Genomic DNA, 12,887 nt, shown 5'->3' with positions numbered 1-12,887 from the left:
AAAAAAGCAATAGACAGTGAGGTCTTCAGGGATCACTGAAGATCATCCACATCCCCCTTCTGGGTCACTGAGGATCATCTACATCCCTTCAGCCCTTGAAAGCTGCACTGGCAGATACGCCCCCACCCCACTACCCAAATTGATCACTTCACTGGCCTCCTGGCAACCAGAGAAAAGGAGAATTTGGAAGTAACTGGAAAGAACTGCTCTTGCCTCATTTAGCCACCTCTAGGTCAGCAGAATCCAAGTTATGAAGCCTAATATTGGAGGGGGTCAGAGAAACTGCAGTCTTAAGGAACATGTCTCCATCAGGGCACCTGGGGTCTGCTCTCTCTGACTCCTGTGTCCTCTCTTACAGCTCTGGAAGCTCCATCCATAGCCTGGACACGGTTGGTACTTTGGCTATCTTCTCATAAATGCTTTCTGTCCTTGTGCCTCCACGCCTGTGCTCATGATTTCTGGTCTTTTTTCTGCTCTGCTGTCTGTTAAATGCAGCGCCACTGGGGCGATGCATGTCCACATCAGGCCTCGCTTCATCTTCCACCAAGCTAGCTATGGGCACGAGAGCAGGAGTACATGCATGCTCACAGCAGCATCGTTCACAAGATCCAAGGGGTGGAAGCACCCAGGCGTCCATGGACAGATGAACAGATAAACCAAATGTGCGGTACCCACATAGTGGACTATCATTTAGCTTTAAAAGGAAGGAAATCCTGTTACAACCTGGATAAACCTGGAGGACATTATGCTAAGTAAAATAAGCCCATCCATAAAGGACAAACACTCCGAGATCCCACTTAGAGGAGGTGCCTGGAGACAGGAAGTGAGACGTGGTTGCCAGGACGTGTGGAGAGCTGCTGTTAATGAGTACAGAGGTTCATCTGGGAAGATGAAGTTCTGGAAGCAAATGGCGGGGATGGTGCTAATCGCGTGGATGTACTTAATGCCCCTTAAAAATGGATCAGATGATGTTTTTCATGTTAGCATATTTACCACAATTAAATTTTTAAAAAAGAAATTAAAAGAGAAAGGTGGGGAGAGAGAAACAAAGTAAAGACACAGAAATAGAGAGCGAAGCCCTCTCACCTCTTTTCTGGCACCACATGCCCCCCACTTCTAGAACCAATGTCTGATCTCTTCTAATGAAGCCCACACATCGACCCCCTTCCCAGCTGCACCCTTGCAGGGGTGAGTCCATAGTGTTTACGGACTAACAGCGACTGTTCTGCCCCTTGCCTCTCACCATCTGCAGCTCCAGGGCTTAGACCTCCACACAGGGGGAGATCCTGGTCTCCCCTAATCCTCTAGACCCAGAAGGAGAAGATCTGAGTGCGCTGCCTGAGCCCAGCAGCAAAGGACGCTGGAGACTCAAGGAAAACTCACATCGATTTCCACCTGCACAATTGCAGCCACCACAAAGGCCATGGAAGCCAGGAACATCCCAACTGTCATCTTCTTCAAGGAGCTGATTGGGACAAGAAGAAAGTGAGCCTCAGCCAGTTCCATATGGATGCACTAAGGAGAGGCGGGGGGGGGGGGAGGGGGGAAACGCTCCCCCAACAAGACTGGCTTTCTTATAGAGGCACATGAGCTGGAAAGTGTCTCTCCCCTTATTCCTATTGAGACTACGGAGGGCCCATGAAATGCAACTTTTCATTTGCATTTTTACATTTAATTTCTAGAAACTACAGTTCAGGTGGTACTCGGAATCACAGTGAACATTTTGTCATCTACATACAAAGGAGAACCTTAATTAGAGGCCTTTTCAGGCTGCCATCAATACAATTTTGTTTTAAAAGATTTCAGAAATATCAGCATACAAATATCTGATTTATTCATTTCCTTTAAAACCCCGCCATTGAGGTGGCTGGTGGGAGGGACATCCTCCTAATGCACTAGGGGGCAAAGAGGGCGCAGCCCCTGGAAGGTGTCTCAACCATCCCAAACCAACCAGGCACCTACGTGAAATTGAAGCCACATTTTGCAATCAGAGGGTACACCACAGCATCTACGATGGGGACCATGATGACAATCAAGATGGCATTCACAGTCTGCAGAGGAAGCAAGGGAAGATGTTAACACAGGCTTGAGGGCCACCTGGATCTCTGAAAGCAACATGTTTTCTGCTTACCTGCATCTGATCCGGCTGAATTTCAATAACTCCCTAAAAAGAGGTGTGAAGGGTCACATTAAAAAATGTCATGAAAGGGAAGGATGAAGAAGACAAAGGGACTGAAACAGAAGAGCAGCGACCAGGGAAGGTGAACCACCACACCGGCCCAGACTTACAATTCTCCCGTTCATGGTGGTTGCTTGCAGTGTCCACCGGGAGCCCTAAACACAAACACAGTCACTGCATCAACCGGGAAGGTGGCTTTGAACATTTTACTAGTCATGGTGGATCTTTTCTAAATCAGGAATGAGGTCTGAAATGTTTAAAGTTGTCCACTATAACGCTAGGTACAAGGAAGCAAGAGCACTTCTGTTAACAAGGGACCTCAACACAGAGCTCCAGCTCCTCGTGAGGACACAGCAAGCCCCACCCTGAGATGAAGCCACCTGCAGCAGATGCCAGAACTGCAGCAGATGTGCAGAACTGGGCTGGAGAGCGCGGCCCACGGCAGGGAGGGCAGCTTTGTGCCCTGCGCCAGTCCCCACTCTCTGGCATCAGCATTAACAATGCTGGGATTGTTTAAAGCTGGTTTTGACAGTCTGGAAGTAGACCCACAACAAGTCAGTGGTGGGTATAAATTTGGGCAGCTGAGTTATAATCCACCTATTCTATGACTGTTTTAAGGCTGAACATGCAAATGTTTCAATATGAATCTCAACTCCACCAGGAGGGAATCATGGAAAGCTGGGAAACCGGCCTGTTTGAGCTCTTAACACATCAGCCACGGAGTACTTTATAGACAGTCTCTTAATTTGATCTCACTGCCTCGAGCTGGGCTCTTGTGACCTGTTCAGAGAGTTACAAGTTTTTACTGAGACTCCCAGCTACTGAAGTCTGATTCCAGAAGGCTCCTATCCAGCTGTGAGGCTGCTTCTCTTTCCCTATGGGGAGGGGGTCTAAACCTCATATTTACAAATAAGGAGATTAATGTGCATGTTCAATTTTTTTCCAAGTGATGATTTACCCTTACAGTGAGGCTCGCTGTACAATGAAAACACATATTCGCCATTTTGTTTTTAAACTTCAGTTTCTAAAAGAAACAACATTTTATTGCTTTGGCTGCTGAGCCCCATGCACTGGGCTGATGTTACTGTGCCAGGTTCCCGTGTATGTCCCACAGCTGTGGGATGAAGAGCAGAGCAACAAGCCGCCCATCTGGTCTGGGTCCCTGCTCTGGGGGATGACTCTGGTGTGGTCATTTCACATCACTGGTGGAACTTCTAGTTCAAGCGTTCCATTTTAAAGTGGAAGATATCAGTCATCTCTGTCTAAATGTGCCATGGATCCTGTCAAAGGCCATGCCTCTTTTTGCAAGCTGCATCAGTAGGAAAATAAGCTCTTTTTTCTCTCTCTTTCTTTCCCCATGGTACTGGGGATTAACCTAGAGATGCTCTACAACTGAACTATATCTCCAGTCTTTTTTAAAAACTTTTTAAATTTTGAGACAGAGTCTCATTGAGTTGCCCAGGCTGGCCTTGAACTTGTGACCCTCCTGCCTCAGCTTCCTGAGTTGCTGGGATCACCGGTGTGCACCAACACAATTGGCAGGAAAGCAAACTTTCTTAACCCTCAGTTTTGATTGGCCAGATTGCTGGCTGCTCTGATGAAATCTTCCCCAAGGCTACTTTACTTGACTACACCTCATTTTCTTCATTGTTTTGCAAGAGAAATGTGGACAGAAGCTTCCAGAATTTTTTTAAACAAACTCAATGTGATCTAACAACTAAATAAATTATACAAAAAAGAAATTGGTAGAGAACGTTTTTAGGAACTAAAAACTAACTATGACTCAGTACATGGTAGTGCCCAAAGTATGTTTGCTAAACAAAGATAATTGGAAGCATTACCTGCTGATCAAACAGGGCCCAGAACATCGGGAGCGGAATATACAGGAACATCACCCTCGTAACCATCTTAATTTGAGAGATAAGCCGCTCCTGTAGGGGGGGACAGATCAGCCACAACTGTGTCACTCAGAGTGTTCAGGCACAGCTTGGTTTCAGTGTTGAGATATTTGCATCTAGAGATGAGTGGGGAGGTGATTAATTGTTCCAAAAAACACTAACACAAGTTTCGGGAAATTTCTAAGCTAGAGAAAATATCTGTTTAGGAGGAAAACTCCAACTTGCTACATGTAAATCCGCTCAATGTAAATCCCACCACTGCCATCACCACCCCTTAACTTCTATATTCAGACGTAGGGTACAGGATCACAATCACCTATAACTACTGGCAGATTACATCAAACGGAAAGCCAATACTGCTTCAGATAAATTATATCCATTGTTTACCAAATTGTTAATTTTTTAAAAGTAGCGCTCATGCCTACTCTTACTTGACGCGCTAACAAGGTCGGGAGGGTACAACTGGTCATTTTACCCATCAGGCTTCATGCTCCCCTCTCTGGAGGAGCTGTAGCAAGGTGGTTACTTACATCATATTTCTCCTTAGCCCAGTCCAGCCAGTGCTCTCTCTTGGGAAATTCCTTACTTCGGTGCCTAAACCTGTTTTTGATAGAAAACTAAAGGAAGAAAAAAAATCAAATTTCAGAACAGAACCAACTATTTCATCAGAGGAATACATATCAATTAATCTCCCCCCTTTAAGGGAAAAATATATGAGAAAATCAAAATATAAAATTGTATATAGCAGCGTAATGAGCATGTTGAAGACACAACTGATGAATTTGTTTCTAGACTTTTTTTTTTTTTTTTGCCCTGGAGATTGAACCCAGGAGTGCTTCACCACTGAGCCACATCATCCACAGCCCTTTTTATTTTTTATTTTGAGACAGGGTCAAAGGTTGCTTAGGGCCTGCTGGAATTATAGGCATGCCCATTGCACCTGGCTGTATCTAGACTCTTTGCGATTAAGATTAAGGGACTGTCAGGGCTTCTCTCCAGATCCTCTATAGAGGCGTGTTCAGTAGGAATACAATGCAAGACTCATTTGCAACTTAAGTTTCCTAGTAGCCAAAGCAACAAGTCAAAGTCAAACAGGCAAAATTTCTTTAAAATATATTTTATTGAACTCAATAATCCCCAAGTATGATTTTAATATACAATATATTAAAAATTAATGAGAATTTAAAATTCTTTTTTCATACTAAGTCTTCAAAATTAGGGGAGTATTTTCTACCTATGGCATATCTCAATTTGGTTGCTCAATTTTTTATCAGAAATATGTCACCTATATTCAGATTTCATTAAGTTTATGTTTGAAAAATTAGATTTACATACTAGGTTGTTCCAAACATACTTAAGAGCTTCCTGATAACTGAATTGAGCCTTGTTTTCAAATTTGAGTAAGAACCCACTACACAGAAATACATATGTAAGAAAATAAAGTAGGGTTGGGATGTGGTTCAGCGGTACAGTGGTTGCCTCACAAGTGATATAGTGCAAAGTCCTGGGTTCAATTCCCTGTACTAGGAAGATAAAAAAGTTATAGTCAAACATATCTCATATTTATAGAGGGTAACAGATCATAGAAACATGCTGACCCATCATGAAATGAGAAGCCACTGAGATTCCTCACCAGGGTTTCTCAAGGGAACTCTTGAGGGAAAGCAAAGTGCATCTACAAGACACAGCAGGGAGGGGGGTGTGGTCACGGCCAGGGACAGGTGGGTGACTAAATGCAACAATCCAGACAGACCTGTGGGCTGATTTTAGGACACAGGGCAGTACAGTTCTCACGACTCTAAGCAGTTCAAAGTTGTTCTTTGGAGGTTTAAACCAAGCTGTCAGTTACTTTCCTCTTTGCCTGGAAAAACCTCTCTGGTGGGAATAGATCGAATGCTAAAGGAAATGGGAAAGCTGCCCCTGAGGCATTGGTTTTTTTGTTTTTTTTTTGACAAGGAGGGGGCACATGGCAAAATAGACCACATAATCTAATGCAATAAGGCCAGACAAAAAGGAAGAGCATGATTTCAAGTTATCTTAAGGCCACATTTTCATTCAAAAGATAATCCACATATTAAAAAAATGATAAGTGACACATTTCCCCCCAGTTATACAATATATGTGTTCACTAAAAAAGGAGGGTTCTATCGTGTAAAGATTCCTATTCTCAACATTTATCTCCTACATATGAATGTACCTGAATGTACATATCTCATGTAGATGCATATGGAAGAAACCAAATTCTGCATATTCCCATCATTAAATATTCTTTGAAAACAAGACTTGTGATGACTACATGAGATGTCAAAGATACACTGTCAGGTGAGCATCCTTTTCCTATTTTCAGCAATTTGTTGTATATAATATTACAATGATATCCTTTGTATATGAATCTGCATCCATTTAAAAATTTATTTTCTTAGCCTTATTTCCTGAAAGTAGCATCACAGACCCTTAGCATCTGAGCACTCTTGATACATTGCAAAACTGAGCCCCAACTTTGTTTTACTGCTCCCGAAAAAACAGAAGGTATCGTCTGTCAATTTGATGAAGAGTCATTTTATTGGCTTTTCTTTGACAACTTTAGTTTAAAAGCCATTTCCATTCCTCCCTTTTAGAGTTCTGTTTGTGTGCTTTTCCATTTGGTAAGTTTCATGAGAAGTTTATGATTTAAATTAAAACTTATCAAAATAGGGACACTTAAAATATGTTTAAAGGAAAGTCAAAGTTTAATTGAATTTTAACATAAAGGATGTAGAAGGTTTGGGGGTGATTAAAATGTCATGGAAAGGTACTGAAATACTCACACCAATGCATTTGACCACTTTACCCATGATGTTGCCCTGTGGCTGGAACTTTTTGTACATTCTACTGCCGATGACAAATACAACTGGACAGGGGAAAAAAATAAGAACAAACACCAAGGCTTAGTATCATCTATCAACCTCACAGAACCTAGGGCAGCCTGCAGACACCCAGTATAGCTATCTGAGCCAGGCCCTGGCTGTTTAAAGGGAGACAATATGTGCAAGGTGAATGCATTGCTCTCAAAGACAATGAACAGAGCTCTAATTTTCTGGCCACAATGGCAAGTGAGATTTTCTTCTTATCATTATTTTTCTTTTTAATGTTAAGGAAAATAGAAATTAATGTGTTGAAACTTTTACTTAATCATATGTGACAGTTTTTCCCCTGTATTCACTGTACAGAAGCACAGTTATAATTAGGATCTGCATTAAGTTTTGCAAAAGTTGGAAACAGCCATTTTTCATGGATTTTCTTAACCAAGGCATAGTACGAAAACAATGTAGAAAAGAGCATCTCTACAAGAGATTCTGAAAACACAGTTCTTGTGCTAGAATTTTTGATTATCTAATACCATAATTCAATAATTAAAAACACCAATGGATTCTTTCTATTCTTGCCCAATGCCAACCTTTCTCAACACATGGATGGTGAAGATGTCCAATAGATTGTGTCTACATTTTCTTTTGCAAAGGAATATTTCAATTTCTTAATAAACTGAAGCCTAACTGAAGCACAGAAATTTTAGAGATTGTGCTCATATATAGTATTTGGTTGGTTCTCAATTTTTCAATTAAAAAACAAGCATATTGGGGCTGGGGATGTGGCTCAAACGGTGACGCACTTGCCTGGCATGCGTGGGGCGCTGGGTTCTATCCTCAGCACAACATAAAAATAAAATAAAGATGTTGAGTCCACCGAAAACTGAAAAATAATATTTAAAAAATTCTCTCTCTGTCTTAAAAAAACAAACAAACAAGGATAAACTTTACCTAAGAATGACCTATACAGACTCAATGAGAATTTACTCAAAGTGCTCAATACAACATCTGGTATAGTAGGATCTTTAAAATGCTCTCTCCTGCCCAGAATTAGAGGAGGAGGAGCATAGACAAGCATTTTAGGGGAAGGTGGCAGTATTTGAGGATTATGGAAGAAAGAGCCATACTGAACAGGGGGGAATTCTGAACTCACATAATTGTAACGACAAAGCGAAATTGCTACAGCACGAGCACAGGAGGTTAAAAAAAATCAGCCTACTCAATTCTAGTAAGATCTGAAAACAGAAATGGGAGAAAGCAACGCCAATGCCGGCAGCTCCCTTGCTAGAAAGGAAAAGGTGCCAGGAAGACCCAAGACAGCATTTGACTGTCCTGGTACTGCCATCTTCCTAGCCAGACTGCCCCTTGTAGGAAACCTTCACACTTCCTAAAACGCCAATGCCAAGAACTAATCTAACTGTATCTAATATGTACACATCTTCCTCCCAGAGGGAAGGAATTCCAGTAGAAGCATTTGGGGAGGCTGGATTATGGAATTGTACATGCTCAGTGGAAGTATTTCAGTGGCCATTGAACTAGGTTGCCATTTCTTCAAGGGCTGGAGATGTGCACACGTTGACAGGAAGAAAAGCTTCTGGCCACAGGAACAGCCAGTCTAGCAGATTCTACCACCTTCACCTTCCTCTTCCTAATTGGTACCAAACATTTCATGTCCAACTCAGATGGTTCATTTCCCTGCAAACCCTTTTTTTGATCCTATCCACTCTGAAATGAGAGGCCAACTCTGCTTCCTTCTCTCTGAGAGAGCACATTGAACACTGAATGGCAATGCTTCACACTATTTTTTTTTTACAACTCATTATATGGACTTCAAAAATATTAGTCTCCATAATGAATGTGGGGCCTGATCTGGTTGTAGGCTAGTGTTAACTCAAGTAATTTCCACTTACTTAGGGAGACGGCCATGAGAGCAGCAGGAACCCCAAATGCCAGTGGGTAACATGCTTGCTGACTGTGAATTCCACATTGTTGAACTGGGGAGAAAGTATGAGATTAAAATTGATCATGGCATTGGTAATGCATGGATAGTTCCCATTTCTAAAAGCCCCTCACTATTGTTACATAGTATTTTTTTTTTGAGAGAGAGAATTTTTTAATATTTATTTTTTAGTTTTCGGTGGACACACATCTTTATTTTATTTGTATGTGGTGCTGAGGATCGAACCCAGCACCCTGCGCACGATAGGCGAGCGCACTACCGCTTGAGCCACATCCCCAGCCTGCCCTGTTACATAGTATTTTCACTTAAGGTTCAAGACATCCATTTGCCTTACTGATGTCATTGCCAGCTGCATTGTAGAAAGAGCAGGAGATGGAGGCAGATTCTAATCTTAGCCCCTAAATAGATGTGTGTTTGCTGTATGGGTTTTCTAAGTGGGGGAGATAAATATGATCTGGGTACAATGACTCCAATATAAGGGACTCAGTCAATAAAAGCTATGTGCCCTGGAAAGTCAATATCGTATGTCCCTATATGCATGCCAAATAAGTAACCATTAGAGGACTTCGGGCAGGGGTTGACAATACTTTCTGTGATATCTTAGGCTAGGTATCTTAGGCTTTGGGGACCATTTGATCTTGGTCACAACTCTTCAGCTCCAGTTTTGTTTTTTTTTTTTTGGTACTGGGATTGAACCCGGGGACACTTAACTACTGAGCTACATCTCTAGCCCTTCTTTTTGTTTTTATTTTTTTGTATTTTACTTAGAGACAGGGTCTCACTGAATTGCTTAGGGTTTCACTAAATTGCTGAGTGCCGGCTTTGAACTTGTGATCCTCCTGTCTCTGCCTCCCGATCCGCTGGGATTACAGTTGTGCGCCACTGTGCCTGGCTTCAGCTCTGCCTTTGTAGGAGGAAAGTAGTCAGAGACAAACCTAAATGATGGTCTTGCCCAGATTTCTGGATCTGGCCCCAGGGCCATTGTTTGCCAACTTCTGAGGGCTATTTCAGCTCTGAAATCTTAGGATTGGTAAGGAAAACTATCAAGGCTTTGTAAGAAGCAAGAGAGATTACTAGAAATCCTTCCGTGGGAGGCTGTGGCCTCCACAGTGATCCAATCTTGTAGGGGTTTTGACTCTGCCTAGCTATTTCACAATTCTTTTTTTTAATTGTTTTTAGTTGTTGATAGACCTTTATTTATTTAATTTATTTATTTATACGTGGTGCTGAGAATCAAACCCAGTGCCTCACACATGCCAGGTTAGTGTGCCACTGCTGAGCCCCAGCCCTAGCCCCAGCCCTAGCCCCACTATTTCACAATTTTGTAGAGAAAAAAGTTAACTAGTAGAAAAGTTCTGGTTATGCCAATAATTCCTGTTTGTGGCAATGCAAAATAATTTCTCCCCGTAAAGAATCAAAATCTGTTAATCAAATCCTTATTTGAACAGATTGTAAGAAGTTCACATTCCCTGATGAATTAATAAGTAATACAAAATCTCTGTCACATGCTCATTTTATATTTGTATGAGAATCATCACTTTATTTCAGAAAATCATCCTTTAACATATTCCATTATTCAAACATGCATGGCACCTACTCCAGAAGAAGCCGGAAGTGGGAGATGTATGGGGACAGAACTCAAAAATGAAAGCTATTAATTTTTTTAAAGTTGTAGATGGACACAATACTGTTATTGTTTTATTTTTATATGGTGCTGAGGATCAAACCCAGCGCCTCACACACGCAAGTCTACAACCCCAGCCCGAAGGCTGTTAAATCTTATACAAAAGAAACTGGGGATGGGGCTTAAGTGTCAGTCATCTTCAAACTTACTCTAGGCAGAAATACATGAATTCCTATAAAATATTTTATTTCATAACTTAATCTTATCCAAGTATGGACACCATGGTTTTGTTAATTTGCCCTAAATGACACTAAATACTCCTTTCCATGTGGGAAATTGACGATCTTTGAATTGCCCATGAACAAACACAGAGATCTGAGTGGGGCTGGTGGTTATTGACACTGTCTTGTTCTTTCTCTGGGTAGTTCCTTTTGTTCTTTTTGGAAATACTCAAGATGTCAGGAAAGTAAAAGGCAAAACTTTGCCCGCTAAATTCTTCCTGACTTACTGGGGAGCAAAGCTTGAAGGCTGTAATGCCGATCAGAGCCCACAAGGCAAACACCTTCTATATAAATATATATTTATTTGTTTATTTTAGTTGTAGATGGATACACTATCTTTATTTTTATTTATCCATTTTTATGTGGTGCTGGGGATCAAACCCAGGGCCTCACACGTGCGAGGCAAGCGCTCTACCACTGAGCTACAGCCCCAACCCGGCAAACACCTTCTTGACTAATCTCTCACCATGAATAAGGACGTCACATTAGGAAAACATTGAAAAGACTGATGCCTATGCTGGGATGTTTTAGTCTCTCCAGTGGTCACTGGAATACAGGAGGCAAATAAGATTAGAAAAGGAGAGAAACCTGAGAGAAAAGAAGCTCAGACTCTGGATTTTGATGTCCATCCCAGAATGAATTGCACTAGACTTTAAGGAGAGAAAAGACAACAGAACAACAAGAAAGGGCTCCCCTTTCTACCCGCCTTCCCCCCGACAATCAGTGAAGGGAAGACAGGCCCCGTTCAGATATTCTTACCCCTGAGAATGGGAGTGATGATGGTAGACAACAGACTTCCAGCATTAATGGCCAAATAAAAGACGGAGAAAAATCTGTTTCTTTGCTTTTCCTGTCATAGAAAAGAGAGGTGAACATGATGACCTGGGCTTGGGATCATCTGAGCAGATGGAGCTGTTATCTGACTTGACTTCTGACAGCTTTGGTCAGTGTCTTACTTTCAAGCATATTTGAAAATGATGGAGTGGAGAACAGACTGAGTGTCCGTGGGTTTGATCCCTGGAGGGTTATTACTCATTGACGTGCTTTCTGCTGAGACATGTGTTCTTACCTGGCCCTCTTCAAATTGATCACCGCCAAATGCAGACACACAGGGCTTGATTCCTCCTGTACCAAGAGCTATCAGGGCCAGGCCGATCATGGACAGCGCCCTGGAGAGAGGAGGGTTAGGGCTAAGGTGGCAGGACTTTAGAAGAGGGAGCCTGTCCCCTGATTCATATTTTATCTAATAACTTATCATCCAGAAAATTGAAAGCAATAGCTTGATATTTGAGCAAAGACTTATGTGTGGAATCTTGTAGCCTTATCTCTTCTAGCAAAAGAATGGGTAAATGAAAAATGCTAATACAGGGATTGGGAGGATGCTCAGGGGTAGAGTGCATGCTTAGCATCACAAGGCCCTGGGCTCAGTTTTCAGTGCATGTGCATACACGGAATGTTAACTGGACAAGTGTAAGCCCTGCATCTTATGCAATAAAAATGGACTCACAGTAGTCATTAAATGATGTTAGAAAACAGGATTTCATTACAAAGCAGAATATCAGTTTATAGAATGATCTTAATTTGCTTACAAAGTACAGAAGACTGAAAAGAAATTGAGCAAAAGATTGACTATGCCAAGATCCCTGCCTATCTCAAGACTAGCAAAGATGCTATGTTCAGCTCCATGGTCTAGACAGCAAGATGGTGCAGAAGACCCTATCTCAAAATAAAAATGAAAAGAGGCTGGGAGCCCAGTGCAGTGGCGCACACTTATAATCGCAGTGGTGCACACCTATAATCCCAGTGGCTGGGGAGGCTGAGGCAGGGGGATCATGAGTTCAAAGCCAGCCTCAGCAAAAATGAGGCACTAAGTAACTCAGTGAGACCCTGTCTCTCAATACAAAATAGGGCTGGGGGTGTGACTCAGTGGTCAAGTGCCTCTGAGTTCAATCCCCGTACCAAAAAAAGAAAGAAATTAAAAAAGGCTGGGATGTAGCTCATTGGTAGAGGGTTTGCCTAGCACAACAACACCTTGGGTTTAATCCCTAGCACTGCAAAAAACAGAAGTTTATTTTTATGTCCAAGTGGTAGAATTACAG

General features: G+C 42.0%; 1 protein-coding gene across 1 annotated transcript in view; it reads right to left on the bottom strand.

The window, feature by feature from the left end:
• The window catches only part of Slc15a1 (solute carrier family 15 member 1), a 53,556-nt gene that overhangs the window by 23,246 nt on the left and 17,423 nt on the right, over positions 1-12,887 (bottom strand). The window contains exons 6-15 of the mRNA XM_046454901.2: positions 11,858-11,957; positions 11,548-11,638; positions 8,834-8,917; positions 6,885-6,967; positions 4,608-4,694; positions 4,021-4,110; positions 2,290-2,334; positions 2,132-2,164; positions 1,963-2,051; positions 1,384-1,465 (exon numbers count right to left, since the gene is read on the bottom strand). Of these exons, the coding sequence (XP_046310857.1) occupies positions 1,384-1,465; positions 1,963-2,051; positions 2,132-2,164; positions 2,290-2,334; positions 4,021-4,110; positions 4,608-4,694; positions 6,885-6,967; positions 8,834-8,917; positions 11,548-11,638; positions 11,858-11,957 (784 nt within the window). The remainder of the gene's footprint in view (positions 1-1,383; positions 1,466-1,962; positions 2,052-2,131; positions 2,165-2,289; positions 2,335-4,020; positions 4,111-4,607; positions 4,695-6,884; positions 6,968-8,833; positions 8,918-11,547; positions 11,639-11,857; positions 11,958-12,887) is intronic.

The sequence above is a fragment of the Marmota monax genome, unplaced genomic scaffold (assembly GCF_021218885.2).
Source record: "Marmota monax isolate L192 unplaced genomic scaffold, Marmota_monax_Labrador192_F-V1.1 WCK01_AAM20220418_F8-fsc00026, whole genome shotgun sequence".
NCBI classification, from domain to species: domain Eukaryota; kingdom Metazoa; phylum Chordata; class Mammalia; order Rodentia; family Sciuridae; genus Marmota; species Marmota monax.
Note: the sequence above shows the minus strand (reverse complement) of the source record. Positions and strands in the feature narration are given on the sequence as shown.